Raw genomic sequence first — 18,318 nt, 5'->3', positions numbered from 1 at the left:
TGCTTTAAAGGTGAACGATGGCTGTGTGTTGAAGGGGTACTATCAGAGAAGTCTGTTAACTGTGCATTTTTCTTGGTTTATGGGGCTCACATTAGAGATGAGAAACGTGTTGTGTGGGAGGAGCTGAGTTACATGGCTGGCTTATGTCCAGGCGCCTGTTGTTTTCTGGGGGACTTTCATGAGATTGCCCAAGTGGAAGAAAGGCGAGGTCTAGAGAGCTTATCTCTGTCGGCACAGGACTATAAGGTTTGGGTACATGACATGGGTTTGGTGGACCTGCCAATTTCAGACCGTAAGTTTACATGGTTCAGAGGACAGTCATGTAGCCGTATTGACAGAGTTTTGGTTAGCTTGGAATGGCTTGAGGCATTCCCGGAGACTCGTTTGAGAGGTGGGTCACGGGGGTTGTCAGATCACTGTCCTATCATAGTGGAAGAGAAGAGACTAAGAGTTGGACCGAGGCCGTTTCGAAGTCTAGATTCGTGGTTTACTCATGAAGGGTTTCTAAGGATGGTCAAGGAGGAATGGAGAGGGCTGGGAGAGATACAATTCACTGATAAACTGAAGGCATTGACGGTTCCTTTGGGGAGATGGCACAGAGACAACTTTGGTGATATGGACAGGAAAATTTTGAAGTTTGAGGAAGAGATACAGAAGATTGATGACATGATTGGGAATGGAAACTATGATGAGACAGTGGAAGCAAGAAGGAAGGCGTTAGTTAAGTGCTGTGAGAAATGGTATTTGAGGAAAGAATTACATTGGAAGCAGATGTCAAGGTCGAGGCTTGCAAGGGACATGGATAAAAATACGAGATACTTTCATAACTTAGCTTCGGCGAGAAGGCGAAATAACAGGATTGATACATTAGCTATTAATGGAAGATTGATAAGGAATCAAGCTAGGATTCAAACTGCCATCAGAGAGTTTTACAAAGAGTTATATCATCAAGAGAGGTCCCCTGAGATGGGCTTCAGAGATGGTCTGGTGGAAAGGATCAGCGAGGAGGATTCTCTTGCACTAGAGGTGCTACCATCACCTGAGGAGATTAAAGAGGCAGTGTGGGATTGTGAATCGTCTAAGGCCCCAGGATGTGACGGGTACAACATGAACTTCATAAAGAAGTGTTGGAATGATATAGGGTCGGACTTCACGGCAGCGGTGTTGGGTTTCTTCCGATCTTCAAGGTTGCCGCCTGATGCTAATGTCACATGGGTGGCGTTGGCCCCCAAGTTCCCTGGTGCTAAGGAAATAAAAGATCTGCGCCCTATTAGTATGGTGGGGTGTGTATATAAGGTAATCTCGAAGATACTGGTTAGGAGAATGAGAGGGGTTATGCCAGGACTAGTGGGCGAGACACAGAGTGCTTTTGTAAAGGGTCGGAAGATTCATGACGGGGCTCTTATCGCATGTGAAACGGTTCAGTGGATCAAACAACGGAAGAGGAAAGCGGCAATAATAAAGTTGGATTTCCAGAAAGCATACGACAGAGTCAAGTGGAGTTTTGTAGACCTTGTATTGCAGAAGATGGGGTTTGGTCGAAGATGGAGGGGTTGGGTGATGGAGTGTATCAGCACGTGCTCTATGTTAATGTTGATAAATGGTTCGCCATCCAAGCCGTTCAAGATGGAAAGGGGTCTGAGACAAGGGGATCCTCTGTCCCCATTTCTCTTTGTACTTGTTGTTGATGTCCTGCATAGGATGATCGGAGAAGCTGTGAGAAACGGTCACATATCACCGTTAATGGTTGGGAGAGATCATATTGAGCTGTCGCACCTACAGTTTGCAGATGATACTGTTTTGTTCTGCCCGCCAGAGGAGGACACAATAAAAAACTACAGGAGGTTGCTTAGATGCTTCCAGTTGATGTCAGGTTTAAGCATTAACTTTGATAAATCCAGTTTGATTTCTGTTAACTGTGATGAGCAGTGGGTACAACGTATGTGCGGTGTGTTGGGCTGTAAGCAAGCCAATCTACCTGTTAAATATCTCGGTATCCTGCTAGGAGCAAACCCAAGGCTGGTGAAGACGTGGAAGCCAGTAATAGAAAAAGTAGAGGAGAAACTTAGTCTCTGGAAGGCCAAGATCCTCAATAAAGCCGGTAAGCTAGTACTTATCAAATCTGTGTTAAATAGTTTACCGGTTTATTATCTGAGCCTCTATAAGATGCCAAAGGTTGTTGCAGAGAAACTGATTTCCTTGCAGAGGAGATTTCTATGGAATAAAGAGGATGGAAAGAGTGGTATGGCTTTGGTTAAGTGGGAAGTGGTTCAGGCCCCTAAGAAGTTAGGTGGATTGGGGGTTGGGGATGCTATGATAAGAAATTCAGCTCTTCTGTTTAAATGGTGGTGGAGGTTCTCTAAAGAGGAGTGTCCTCTGTGGAAGAAGGTTGTATGTTCCTGTAACAACCTCAATCCAAATGAGCCCCTGTTCTCTCAGGAACTACCTATCCGAGGTGGTCCGTGGAAGGATATCTGTCAGTTACAGTTCAAGAGTCAAGAAATCCGACAAAAGATGCTTACTGGGTTGTCTATGGAGGTGGGGGATGGGAGACGAACTCGGTTTTGGGAGGATATCTGGATTCATGGAGGTTCTCTGAAAGACCGCTTTCCAAGGCTATTCTCGGTTTCAAACCAAGCAGGATCAATGATAGGGGATTGTGGGTTTTGGGATGGGTTAGATTGGATATGGAATTTTCAGTGGAGGAGAGAATTGTTCCAATGGGAGTTGGATCTAGTAAACCAGCTTCACCTCACTCTGAGGCTGGTCAAACTTGATCTTGGGAGAGAGGATAGAGTTGTATGGAAGTATGATAAACAAGGAATTTATTCTACTAACTCATTTGTGCAGGTGTTGCAGGTGAAAATGGCTCCAGAGGATATACATAGCTACAGCTTCACTAGGACCATTTGGAAAGGCCTTGTCCCACCCAGAGTATAGTTGTTTGTCTGGTTTGTCCTGGTTGGCAAGGTTAATACAAAGGAGAGACTGAGTCGACTTGGGATCATTTCCCAACAAGATACTTTGTGTGTTTTATGTAACAGTAATGTAGAATATATCCACCACCTATTTCTTGGTTGTAGCTTTGCTTGGCAGGTATGGTGTGCTTGGTTGTCATATGTTGGAATGCAGTGGGTTTGCCCAGGTGCAGTAAAAGACCACTTCCAGAGCTGGACTGAGAGTTCAAGTACAAAACAGGAGTGCAAGAGATGGATGGTGTGTTTATGCGCGATCATCTGGAACTTATGGTTGGAACGGAACCGAATGATTTTTCAGAACAAAGGAAAAGGAGTTGAGGAAATTATCAACATGTCTACATTGAGCTATAAGGAGTGGTTAGGGGTTGACCCTTTCTGTTGTTGATGGCAATGCCGGAGATGACAAAAGGGTATCTACAGTTCGTTTGTTCGGTCTATTTATTTAGCTTTTAATTTGGTTTTTCTATGCTGCTGGTACTTATGCTCCACTTGTTGTGTTGAGCTTTCATTCAAAAAAAAAAAAAAATACTATTACAAAATTCATATTCAACAATACGTGACATTCTTTTCCTCTTTCAATTTACATAAACCAACCAAAGAAAGACAAAATAAACTCAGTTATTTATGCATCAAATTCAATCTCAGACTCATAGTCATAAAAACTATTATAACAATACTTATGAATTATGAGTACATTTTTTCAAAGAACACTACACTCTAGGGTAATGTTCTATTGATCAATAACATATTAATCAAAAATACAACCTAGCCGTACTAAATAGACTTGTCATTATATTGTATTGTCTATCATTATAGAAAAAAATGATAGATGAATTTTTATACAATATTAAATTTAATTGATATACTGTATAAAAAAAAGAATTATAATTTATTATTTTGACTATAAATATCTATTTTATTTTTTCATCTTCGGTGTATTTTTATTTCATTTCTTCACCATTTAGTTTTTTGAGTTTACTTTTGTATACTCTATTTTTTTCCTAAATGTTGTTTTTTTCATTTTCTGCGTTCATATGTATTCATCGTCGTCATCTAGTTTGATTTCTTGAGCTATTCAATTATGTGTGTGTCATCTTCAGATTTTGTTTAGTGATTTTCTTTGTTTTTACGTCAAAAAAAATATTACAAATATTATCATCTTAATATATTTTAATGAATCTATTGTAATTTGTTATATAAAACTATAATTTTTAAATATAAAACCAAATCTTCTTAAGTGTTCTTGAAAACATCTTTTTGAAGGGTTAAAAATATTAATTTATCAATCTTTAAATGTTGTAAAGATAGTAGTAAATGTAGGATTTAGATTTTTATGCTGTTTTATTAACAAAAATATTAGTTTTCGAAATTATGATAAATGAAAGTGATGTGTAGACAATATTTCGCAATTTTAGTAATTTTCAAATATTTTTTTTTTTTTTTTGCATTTTGGAGATGTAATAAGTTCTAACTTCTATCTGTGATTAAGAACAGCTAGCTAGTCTAGACTAACAGGCCACACCAAAAGATTGACCCACCAAAAATGAATTAGAAAAAGGTAATATATTATTAAAGTAATTTTTTCGAGAATAATTAGTGGAATTTTAAACCTAACTTAACAATGCAATGTATGTTAATCTAATTTTATTGCCATCATCTGAAAAAATTTTCATAGACACTAATTTTGTAGGCGCACGCATCAACACAGAGGAAGCTTGCTTGCACATCTTTCTCCCAATCTAAATACATCTTCTCATTCCATCCTGCCGTAGTGGCAATAATGTGTATCACATCAATAGTGTCAACTCACTCGTTTGTTTAAGTATTGGAAATTTAAATCTCGTTTTATGCGTATAACAATTTATTAATTAACGATAAACTTTTAAATGTAACTCAAATTTACGATAAATTAGTCTTTAACTTATATATCGAGTTTTAGTAACAAAAAAAGCTATAATTAGCCAAAACTTTTCATAATTTATTTCATTTACATCACTTAATAACAATTTTATTTTTTATCTCACTCTCTTATCATTCCACTTATCATCATATTCTTATCAATTCCACTTATTAATGATATTAATTATAATATCATATCCTTTACTATTAGGCATTTTTATAATTAATATTTAATATTTTTTTATAATTTAATTTTATATTTAATAATAATAATAATAATAATAATAATGGATAGTAATCATAATATATATTAATTGAGTTAATTGTACTTGATTCTTTGTTTTTCTTAAGACATTTAATATCAATCGATGGAGATACGAAAAAATCATTAAATCTTTGTTTCTCTTAAGACATTTTAATTGCACTTGATTCTTTGTAATATATACTTTCCATTAATTCAATTATGATAATTCCAAAAATCATGACTCTAATACTATTGCAAGCACAATAGTGTATAAGCCAAGGAATTTCACAAGAAGTCGCGTTTATCATTGCAAATAGTATGGCATTTGAATTTGACCTTAATACGGTACCTATGGTAGAAGGTGCTGATGAATAATTTGAACAACAGACAGACTCACCCGACGAGGTTGTTGTCAGTCAACCAATTTTCGAGAATATGGAAAACACATTAGCTTTGATGAGATATGGTAATAAACTAATTTAATTTTTTTGTACTTTTATGTGCATTTATAATTATATTGTACTAACTAAGTTCATACACATAATATTCATACGTTCATATACATAACATCCATAATTACATACAACTAACATCTAAAAATTAAATTCATGTTTATTAGATATTACATCCATACACATATTATTTTTTAGTTATTGCATAAGTAACTATAAAGTTAAAACAGATATTTTTAAATTTTATCATAATTGAATTTAAAAAAAATATCAAATTCTTAAATTAATTTATTCAATTGATAAATTTACTCATAACATCCATAAATTCATACACATAACATCTATTATTTCATGTTAATAACATCCATAATTTGTACTCATAATATTCATAATTTAATACATATGGTGTCTATAATTAATAAATTTTTATAATTAATATTATCAAATTTTAAACTATACGTCTTATTGTATTTTTCAAATTATCTCATATGTGCACTAATAGGTCATGATTTTAATTATTTTTATTTAATATTCATATGTATCCTTATTTATTGATTTTAATATGACGAGTTAATAATTATTTTTAAAAATTTATTTTTAATTTTTGTTTATATATTTTATTTTTCAATAGTCTATATGTAAAATATAAGTTGTATAATAGAAGTTGTAAAAATTTTTAATTTAATTTTCATAATTTTTGCATAGAATTATTGTATTTTAATGGATAATAATGTGATGTAGAGGTGTTAGGGATTTGATTTGGGAGAAACTGAAATTAATTTTGGAAAGAACATTAATGACTCCAAACATATAACAAAATAGTAGATGATAAAAAAGATAAACAATAAAAAAATATATGTCACTTATTTATCAAAAAAATAAAAATTTTAAATAATATTTTTATATTGTAATTATTTTTTGACTACCTAGTATCACACTATCACTCATTAAAAAATATGATGAACAACTAAAACATAATTTGATATCATATCTTCTCTCTCATTATTAATTTTCCCTACCAATCATTCTATTTCTCTTTCCTCCATTATTTTCCTCCCCTTTCCCTTCTTATTTTCCTCTTTCTTGCATTACTCTGCCCCACATGTTCAATGTTACGTTTTTCTCTCATTATTAATTACGACTTGGATTTTACTAATAAATATTTTAATAATATTCATTAATGTAAAATGAGATACTTTCGTATACTGTGTGAAGTAAGAAATTCTTATTTCATGAAATAAATTTATTAATTGAATTTAAAAAAAAAGAGAGAAATGAGAGAAACAATAATAAAAAGTAGATAAATGATGTGGAGAAAAAAAATTCATGAACTAGATAAGAATTTTTTTTAGATGAAATTAAAGTAGAAGAATTTTATAAACAATTTTTTTAATGATATTAAATATATACAAATTTCTTTCTTATTAATAATAATAATAATACTAAGACATTATAGGGAGGGAGGGAGGGGTCAAACTTTTTTTTCTATTAAAAAAATCTTCTATACCTAATATTTATATCATATATTTATATATAAAGAGAGTATATTGTTATGGTATATTGTAAAACTTAAAAATAAATTCCAAAAATTGAATTCAACTTTCAAAATCTATAAATTTAATATAATTAAATTTATAGAATAAAATTACAAAATAAAAATAATAATAATAAAATAAATTTAAATATTCAATAAGAATAATATATTTAAATTTATATATTTTATTAATCTATTAAATTTTGAATTTATTCAAAATCTTCTATAAAAATTCTCAAATTGAATAATATTCAATATTATTTTATTTATTTATTCTATTTAATAATATAATACTTGTTTATTATACATTATTTCAAAATCATAATCCGTTAAATAATTTAATCAAATATAATTAGTTAAATATATTAAAAAATTTAACAATTCATAATATTATCTTCACACAAAAATATTTTTATTAAAGTAACCACCAAATAATTTTTAGATATATAATTTTTTTATATAAATAAATTCTCATTTTTTCTTTTCGGTTGTCTTTACTCTTTAGTCTTTAGAGATAAGTGTATATCTTGTGAAGATGGTATATACAATAGACTATAAAATTTTAGAAGAACCATCATCATAAAAATTAGTTCATATATATTGAAAGAGTTTATAATTTTATTAAAAAACTTTTTTTAAGTATTGATGGCACGAGACTCATTACATAGCTTCTTCTTTAAGAGTTGGTATCTCAACGACTTTATCAATATTTTACTCGGTTTTTTATTGGTCAAAATTTTCTATAAATAATCCTTTTAGGTAATGAATTATAAAATTTTGAAAGAATCATCGTCATAAAAACTAACTCATATGATAAAAGAGATAAGACTTTATAAAAAAAATTTTAAATTATAGTCTCATAAAATTTATAACAGTATATTTATCCGCTCAACTTTCTTAAATAATTAAGTACTATTCTAAAAACCGTCGCAATTAAATAGCAGGACACTTAATTATATCAGTTTTTAAATTGACGTAACACTTTTTGCGGTATTAAAAACCCAAAATAGCGTTTTTTTTTTTTTTGTAGTGTTAGAGACTAGCGATTTATTCTATTGTAGGACGCCATGCATGCATTTGTGTCTTTTCACTTTGAGAGTCAAGTGCATTTCAATTATCAAAGTTGATTAAAGTTTCTTTAACTTAAGAGAAGAAAAACCAGCCATATAACTCACAACAGAAAAACAAGCTAAAATTTAAATAAAGTTCAATGTAATTTATAAATAAACACATTAATGACTATATGGTCCAACTACTACTGAACCCTTTATTCCTATTAGCATTGGGTTATTATTATCAAATTTATTACTCCACACACAATTATATTAAGCACCTACTATACTGCTTCTGATGATATCATCATTCTTCAATTCTCCTTGCATTGCTGCTGGTTTTGCTCCTCAACCCACTTTGAGAAAAATTCAAGGGTTGTGGAGTCAGTCCTGTAAAACTTCTGTGTGAATTCAAGAAAAGTTGGCCACGTGAAATCTGGATAGAGCCTTGGATTCTCCTCCGTGACAAGTTCTTTTGGAGGAATCACTACTTTCTTTCCGTTTGGATTCAGAAAAAAAGCAATCGATCTTCTCACAACTTTCTCGTTCACAACCACTCTGTGCAAGCAACTCTTGTAAACTCCGTTTGTCATAGCCTGACAAATCAAAATTCATTATCAATTATAATTAGTAAATGAATTTAAGTAATTTTCAGCCTTTTAGTATTATACATTACAAGGAAAATTACACTTATTTTTATTCTAAATTCATGCAACATTCAATATTTATGGATTTAATTTGTCTTATTATCATATTTCAAAAAATACAGAAAAAAATTTAGTGCAAGTTTTACTAACAGAAAAGGATGGAAATCATATATAATTCTGCTTCATTTTAAAAAAAAAATCAGTGTAATAAGTCCCTATTAGATGTTAATTCCTAAATGTTCAAATTGTAAGATAAATTCATCAAAGACTAAAGAACTAATAAACAAATATTAGAAATGAAAATGATTATAATAAAAACTAGAGACTAATTTAGAGTTTTAGTGTAATAATATAATGTGATCCATGATATCCATACCGTGAAAGTGTCACCAATGTTGACAACAAAAGCTCCTTGTTTTGGAGACACAGAGTACCATTGATCATCCGCAAACACTTGTAGACCACCCACTAAATCTTGATGAAGAATGGTTAAGGATGTAGGGTCACAATGGGGCCCAATTCCTAGGGCCAAATCAGGTCTCTGGCATGTAGGATAGTAATTCAGCCTCATCACAGATTCATTGTCTTCATAGAATTCTCTAAAATATTTGCGCCCAACACCTAAGCTCAGTCCAAGCAGCTCCATAAGTACTAGGCAAACATTACTCATGGCTTCACCGTACTCTTCCAAGGTAGTTCTAGCAAAAAACAAGAGAGGTTGTGATAATCAATCGCTAATTAATTAACAAACATTTTACACATTTGAAAAATAAAAAAAAAAGCAGATCTAAAAGTAAAATATAAAAATCACACATTCAAAGTTTCGAATATTTGATATTGGATTTTATTTTATAAGTTTGCCTCTATTAATTATTTTAAATTGAATTTTAGTATGTTATAACAAAATTAAATAATTAAAAAAATAATTTAAACATAATTTAAACATATATACAAAATATAATTAATAAATTATTACATATACAAAATATAATTTAATTAACTTTTGACTATTGATTAAACGAACGAGTGATTTGAGTACTCAAAACTAGGGGTGGCAACGGGGCTAGGGGCGGGTTTTTGCTCTACCCGACCCCGTCCCGCCTGACAAAAAACCCGCATAAAACCCGCCCCGCCCTACCCGCGGGTACCCGCCCCTATAATTATTAAATCCAACAAATAAAATAAAATTTTAAAAATTATATAACCACCATTTACATACATAACATAAATTAAAGTAAAAATTTATATATGATATAATATTATTAATCATTTTACTAATTATTTTATATATGTTAAATATATTATATATTAAAAATATATATATTTATATATATATTATATATACCGGGGCGGGTTTAACCTAAACCCGACCCCGCCCCGCCCTGCCCAAGAACCCGCCCCGTTAAAACCCGCCCCGGTGCGGGGCGGGTAATTACCCGCCCCGAGCGGGTAGGGGCGGGGTGGGTACCCGCGGGTTCGGGTAGTGTTGCCACCCCTACTCAAAACTTATAAATGACAAATTTTTGAAGAGAGTGAAATACGTATGTCTTACCCAAATCGCTTGTAATCATCCCCCAAAACCCTAGCAAAGTACTCCTCCACAGTCCTCCGATTAGGTTCAGCACAGTAATTTATTGAAAGAGTTTCCTTCCATGGAAGAGTGGAATGGAACCTTCCAAGGAAGCTACTAGCATACCCCCAAGGACTCGGAACCACTCTCTCAGCCCTCAGCTTCTCCTCCATGGGCAAGGTAAAGAACTCATCGATTAGCTTTTCGGTGGTGGCCACGAGCTCCGCGTCGACGCCGTGGTTAACAAGGATGAGGAATCCATGCTTCTTGCAGGCGTCGTTAACCTCGGCGCAAAGAGTTTCAACGGTTTTAGGATCCCCGGAGAGGAAAGACTTCAAATCGATCTGTGGAACTTGGAGTTCTGGAAGGTTCAGACGGTTTTCGCTACCAGGCCATACGAATTCGGTGGGTACATTTGAAAGCTTTCCCCAAGAAGCATCAAAGAGTGTCCTGGATTCTGTTGGGGGAAGAACAGAAGAAGCCATTGTTATTGTTATTGTGATTGTGAAGAATGAAGATATGTGGTTTCTTGTAGATTGGTTCCATATATATATATAGATGGAGGAGTTCTAATTAATAACTTGAAACAAGGAGCGATGAGGTCAGCAATGACATAGCCCTATATGAATGGACACAAGGTTAATTGCATTTTGCATAGCATATACACATATATATATGAACAAAAAACTTAAATGAACATATAGCTAGATATATTTTTCTTAAAACAGGAATGCTAGGATCAGCAACTTGTGTGATTTGTAGCCATCAAATAACCATTAATGATGGTTTTAATGATGTGAAATTGGTATGAAATTTCATCCAATGATTCACTTTTCTTTGCTGGTTACATGCTGGCCAGAATTTAACAAAGTTGCTGACCCCTAAACTTTTCTTTCCTAAAATATGATTTAATTTAATCTTCATAAAACATGGAATTAGTTTGATAAATTATCTAAAATGGATATTTTGTTGGGTTATTTAGTTAAAAGATGTAAATTTGTTTTTCGGCAATTCTATATCTTCAGTAAATATTATTATTTTATTTGAGTTTGTATTTAATTAGTAATAATTTATATACATATTTACAAAAAATTTGTACACATAAAATACATAATTTATATTTATATTTATCAAATTTTGTACATACGAATCAATATAAATTATATCCACATTTACCAAGTTTAGATACATAAATTAGTAAAGTTTATCCGTTTGGAAATAATAATTTAGTATTTGTGTTGACTAATTAATGACCAAAATTGTTAAAATTTGGTGGTCTTCAAGACTTTCTATATAATAAATCAGCTATGCTAGGTGAATAACAAAATAAAAAATTAGTGTAAAATATATATTAAAATATAAAATATATATTAAAAATATATTAAAATACACATATATTTATATATAAATATAATGATTAATTTTAGTGATTAATTTTAATATATAAATAATTTTTTATGTTTAATTTTATACTCTGAAAAATTGATTTAGTTTAACAAAATTAAGTAATTAACTAAAATAAATAGTTTGTTAGATTGTGCAATCGAATATTATGGATAATTTTGTCAAATTAATCTAATTTATATGGATATTGAATTAATTTATATTTTTTGTAATTAAAAATTGTTCGAGCTCATAACAAATAGTAATTTATTAAATAGTAGTTATAATAGAATTATTTATTTTAAAAAATTTAAATTAATAAATAAAAATATATAATTATATTCTCATTCAAATATTATAAAAATACTTATCTAAATAATTTAAATTATTAAATAAAATACATAAATAATTATATCCTTCCATTAGCAAAAGAATCTATAAGCGAATACTATTGATTTTTGTGAGGAGAAAATTAAAAAATTGGTCTGCATAAAGTCCGTTAATAACTGATTTTTTAACCTATTATTTAGATTGTTCAAAAAAAGTGTCATTTTTCTATACTTTTTCATATATAATTGCAAATAAAAAAAAAATGTTAAGTGATTGGCACCTTTTTTTTTTTTTTGGCTTTACATTTGAATTAATATTAGTCAAATTTTGACGTCCTTTAAGGCTAAATGTATTAGTTCTTAATATTTTTCTATATGAAAATCACAATCTTTGTTATTAGAAACTATTTTTTTCATCAATAATATTAGTGAGATAATAATTTAAAATTATTTTATTTAACTTAATATCATTAATTATATATAACATCTAAAATTATTATTTTTTATATTTGATATTATATATTTATTTTAAAAAATAATAAATATAAAATAAAATAACTTTAAACTAATTTAAATCAATTTTTCAAACACAAATGTAGTAATTAAAGAAATAAAGAATAATCTACAACAAAAGATAGAAAGTATTTATTGTTATAGATTTCAAAATATATATCCAGGTTCACGAATGGATTTTGTTTTTCTTTAATAGGTATGGTTCATGAATGATGAATCCAATAATATGGACTAGCATTAAAGAATGGATTTAGTAATTAAAGAATAATATATGTTTCTTGTTTTATATTTTCAGTAACAATAGAAAATGTTAGTTATAAAGAATTCGAAATGTTATATATATATATATATATATATATATATATATATATATATATATATATATATATTAGTTGAGAACACTTTAAAAAATAATTTTTTATTAAATTTATTATAATAATTTTCTTTTTAGTGTTAGACAACTAAAATTATTTTTGTGTTATGGAACTAGATTTTTTATGTATTTTTATCCTCTTAATAGAAAAAAAAAGAAAGAAATTGAAAAATATGAACAAAGAAAAAAAAAATAAAAAGAGCATTAAAAATATAAAAAAAAGTGCACATTGTGTGAATAGTTTTTGTTAAACCTATTTGCTGGTTAGACTATATTACCAAAAAGGCTTATTCATCCACCACTAACAATATCTATTATTCATTTTCTATTATGTTCCATGACCTTTAAACATTAAAAAAAAAAAAATAAATAAAACTTATGATCTCGTACACCTTTAAAACACTTTCCTGGCCACTATATCTACACGGTTTTTCTTTTGGATAATCAATTATTAACTTTTTATTCTTCAAATAAAAATATATGTTATGTAATGAATAAAAATGAGCCTAATAACTAAGGTGATAGTGATATAATATGTAGCTTGAATGGAGTGAATTCTATTTTTTTTTTTTTTAGAATTTTTTATCAATAAAATTATTTTCTCTCTATTTCTCTTTACTATAATTGATTCTTTTCTATTTTTTCTATTTTATTTTCTTTTTTTATAATAATATTTTATTGGTTACTATTTTCTATTTTTATGGTAGTTTGTCAGGCTCAATTAGAGATCAAATCAATACTACTAGTGAATACTATAATGAACTACTAACTTATATTATTAGTGTTAGTGTGAACAAGCCTAAAATTTTAATTCCTTGCGTTATCAATGGATTGAAAATCTATATTCACAGAAAAGTTTTTGAAAAAAAATTACGATTCTTTTTTAGATGTACGGTTAGGTGCAAGGATTTCTGAAATTAATTATCCAAATTCGACTTCGTCTTACTTTGTGAGAGATGGGATAGGACTATAGGAGTGAATATATGCAAATTTGAATAGTGTTGTTATTTCTAATTTTAAATTGAGGAGTGCTAGTAAGTTAGCAAGTTGTGTGATTTATAGTTATCAATTAATTATTACTGATATTTTTAATAGTGTAAAATTTTATCTAATAATGTAGAATTACTCATTTTTCTTTTGTGAATTTATTTGTGGTCTTCAAATCCAATCTACTATAAAAAAAGTTTTTGATATTGTTTTGTCTAAGTCCAATAAAAAACAATTCATAGAGACAAATAAATATATTATGATTTATATTTTATTTAAGAGTTATATTTTTTTCACAATTTTAAGGATAAAATTATCGTTAAAAAAAGTAATATAATAAATAAAAATAAATCTAATAGTTCAATTAGATATTTTTCATTAGCAAATAAAATTTACTATAAATATAATAGAGGTAATAGTGATGTAATGGATTAAGTATAAATAAAGTTTAATTAATTTTTTTTTTCTAATCTTTCTCCTATTGATTAATTTTTTCTCTATTCTATTTCCTTTTTCCTTACACGTTATCTACAATTAAAATAAAGTTAATCCCCCAAAAGGTTTATCAAAGCAATTATAGAGTAAGAAACCAAGAGTGGAGAGAGCAGGGTTCCTCGTGTTACGAAAACACATCAGTTACACTGCTTTGCATGGTTCATCGATTGAGAAGGGTTTTGAGGCTTTGCAGAGACTATGAAACCGTGGATGTTGGGTTTGGATATGAAACCATGCATTCAACTAAGCTCCTCTTAAACATATCTTAGAAAAAGAAATATTGTTTAACTTTAACCCTATTATTGATGTTAACTTCAATTCTAAAAGAAAAATAAATTACTTTTTCTAAAGATAATGTTATATAGAAAAAAAAACTTATTTATTATCCTTATTATGCAATTTACAAAAAATATATATATTTCAACAATGAATTTTTTTTTATTAATATAATGAGTAAATTTCATTATTTTTTATGGCCACAGAAAAGTAGCTTCAGACATTAATATCCAGTTTATTAGATTGATAATTTTATTTTTTGTCATTTTCAGGTTTAAAATTTTACAAAAAAGATAAACATGATTTTAAAATATCTCTTTTTGACCGGACCAAAGATTTTTCACTTTCTAAGTGTATGGTGTTAAGACAGGTAAAGAGGCACAAGGTCAAAAGCTAATCAAAAAAGGCTAAAAAATTGTTAAAAGCTAATAACTAATTATATTGTGTGTATTATTGTTATGAAAAGACTTTTATCATTTTATATAAATCTTTTGAGTGGAACGTAACAGTAAAAGGGTATCAAAACTTTTAGTAATTTATTGAAAGGTATTTTTTAGTTCAATTTAATTGGTGGTACATTGCTTCCTTTGCATCACTTGCTCTGCACTTTTTCTTTCTTTACTCTTTTATGGTATCTGAGCACTTAGGGTTTCAAGAGATCCATGGCTGCTAGCAATCCCTCCTTGTCTACACCTGCCAACAATGTTCCTCCAATTATCTATCAGTAACGATCGTTCAATCCAATTTCAGATAAATTATGTGAAACAATTTTCAAGACCTAGTAGCAACAAGCACTCAATGCAATTCAAGATTAGAATTTTGAAGATCATTTCATCAAAGAACGAAATCCATCCCAATTCTCATCCAAGTCTGATCAAAAAGCAAGAATTGAATCCTCCCTCTACAAACAGTGAAAGCAAGATGATTGTCACTTAGTTTCTTGGATGCTTGCCTCAATTGACAATGCATTCAAGAACAAAATGGTAGGCTCCAAGCTCAGCTATGAAATGTGGCAGAAAATTAAAGATTATTTCGCAGAATCTACCAAATATCAGATTAAACAACTAAAGGGTCAATTGAAATTGATAAAGAAACAAGGTCAATCAGACAACTAGTGACTACATTTTCAAAATCAAGAATGTGACTGATTCACTTGCAGCTTTAGGTTTTCCTCTCTCTAAGGAAGAACATGTGGAAGTTCTATTAGAAGGGCTTAATGAAGAGTACCAAAATCTTCTTCTTACTATTAATGCCAAACCAAAAATTTATAGTCTTGTGCAAGTTGAAAATCTCATCATGTCTCATGATGACATGATAAAGAAATTCAAGAAAAATAGGACTGGCATTCTTCAAGCTAATCTCACCCAAAATTCCTTTCCCGTGTTTCACAACTCTTCTCGGGGCAATGGATTATGAAGAGGAAGAGGGGGACATTTTTCTAGGAGAGGACGTGCATTTTCTCAGCAAAATCAACCTCAATGTCAAGTTTGTGACCGTTTTGATCACATTGCGTGGCATTGCTTCCATCACTTTAATCAAGATATTCCACCCCTTCCTAAAATCAAGAACAACAATTCACAAACTTGACTTATAATTAGAATTACTCAACCTCTTATATTTCTCCTCAAGGACCTTCAACTGCATCCACTACACCTCCCCTTCCAGCACCATCCTTTCCCCATCCCACTGCTTTTTTTACTACCTCCAATACTATTGTAGATCCTGCTTGGTACCTTGATACTGGGACTTCTCATCATGTGACTCCAGACCAATAAAACTTGCTGACATGTTCAGAATATATGGGCCTAGAACATGTTCAAGTGGGTAATGGTAAAGGTATTTCCATCTCTCATATTGAAAATTCTTTTCTATACTCTTTAGATTCCAAAAAATATTTTAATCTCCATCACTTGATACACACACCACAAATCACCAAGAACTTGATTAGTGTTTTGAAATTTGCTAATGATAACTGTGTCTAATTTGAATTTTTTGCTAATTTTTGTCATGTGAAATGCCAATTTACACAAAAAGTGATCTTACAAGGTATATGTAAAGGGGGCATATATCAATTTACAAATGTTGCTGTCTCTCAACCCTCTCATTCACTCAATTCCCGTATTACTTTTACTGTGTCTTATCCAGTGTTACATTTGTGGCATAAACGCCTAGAACATTTATCTCTTAAATCTGTTAAATTAGTTCTCTCTCAATGTAACATTCAACATTCGATGAAGCATGTAAATGAGAATACTCATGTATGTGAAAATTGTGCACAAGAAAAAATGCACAAGTTATCTTTTTCTGATTCTAATACAATCTATATTACTCCTCTTGAATTGGTGTTTTCTGATGTCTGGGGCCCCTCTCCTCATATTTCTCATCTTGGATTTCGATACCATTACCTTTATTGATGTATTCCAAAGATATACTTTTACCTTTTTATTAGTTACAAAATCACAAGTTTTTTTGGTTTTTCAGCAGTATAAACTGTACATTGAGAACTTGACAGGACACAAAATCAAAGAACTACAAACAGACAATGGAGGCGAATATACCTCCAATGCCTTTTCTGAATTCTTGTCAAGAGTAGGTATTACTCATTGCTTTTCATGTCCCTATGTTCATGAACAGAATGGGACTGCAGAACAAATACATCGACATCTCATAAAGATGAGTCTAGCTATGCTTTCCACTGCCTCTATGCCATTGCTTTATTAGGATGAAGTAGTTCTTACTTCGGCTTACTTAATCAATTGTATTCCAACTCAGGTTCTTTCTAATTTATCTCCATATGAAAAACTGTTTAATAAGAAACCAGACTATAGCCTCTTTAGGATTTTTGGAAGCAACTGCTACCCTTATATTAGGCCTTACAATAAAAATAAACTTGAAAATAGATCAATAAAGTATGTTTTTATTGGCTATGCTACTAACTTTAAAGGATATAAATGTTTGTCTAAAAGTGGCAAGATTTATATTACTCGACATGTAAAATTTGATGAATCTGAGTTTCCATATGCAAAATTGTTCCTAACGATGCCTGCAGCCTCTTCCTCTCCACCCCCTGTACCACAGTCTGGTGATGGCTCTGCCCTGTTTCCAAAGGCTACTTCCACTGCCAGGTGTAATCCAGTTTCAAACCCAGCCTCTTGTCTTCAGGTTGATGATCCTCCCTCTCAATCACTTCCTGCACATACAGAGACTGCAGAAGAGCCGGCATATACATCAATTTCAGCTTCTGCCTTACAACGTATAACAGGTATCGAAATTCAGCTTCCGCTTGTGGAAGCTGAGTCTCAACAAACTCAAAATTCCACTTCCATCTCTTCCTCTCACAATCCAAATACTCACCAAATATTGATAGGGTCTAAAACTCACTCATCAAGGCCAAGAGCATTAGTAGCCATCATTTTTTCTAACAATATCTTTTAACAACCTCTAAAATCAGCTGCTAGTGCTCTAAAAATTCCTCATTGGCATCACACTATGAATGAGAAATTTAGAGCCTTGATGAAGAATAACACTTGGACCTTGGTACCGACACCTTCTAATGCTAAGGTTATTGGGAGTAAATGGATATTTG

The 18,318-nt window shown here is 30.5% G+C and overlaps 1 protein-coding gene across 1 annotated transcript; it reads right to left on the bottom strand.

Annotated features, from left to right (window-relative positions):
* Positions 1-8,274: 8,274 nt before the first annotated feature.
* LOC107642296 (gibberellin 20 oxidase 4) lies at positions 8,275-10,916 on the bottom strand. Its single transcript, XM_016345603.3, has 3 exons — positions 10,359-10,916; positions 9,183-9,504; positions 8,275-8,755 (listed from the first exon to the last, which is right to left on the bottom strand). Exons 1-3 carry the CDS (start codon positions 10,859-10,861, stop codon positions 8,474-8,476), a joined length of 1,107 nt encoding a protein of 368 aa, XP_016201089.2. The 5' UTR covers positions 10,862-10,916; the 3' UTR covers positions 8,275-8,473.
* Between the last annotated feature and the right edge of the window lie 7,402 nt (positions 10,917-18,318).

Source organism: Arachis ipaensis, chromosome B5 (genome assembly GCF_059453495.1).
Source record: "Arachis ipaensis isolate K30076 ecotype BB chromosome B5, ASM5945349v1, whole genome shotgun sequence".
Classification (NCBI taxonomy): Eukaryota; Viridiplantae; Streptophyta; class Magnoliopsida; order Fabales; family Fabaceae; genus Arachis; species Arachis ipaensis.
The sequence above is the reverse complement of the archived record's forward strand: the minus strand, read 5'-3'. Positions and strand labels throughout refer to the sequence as shown.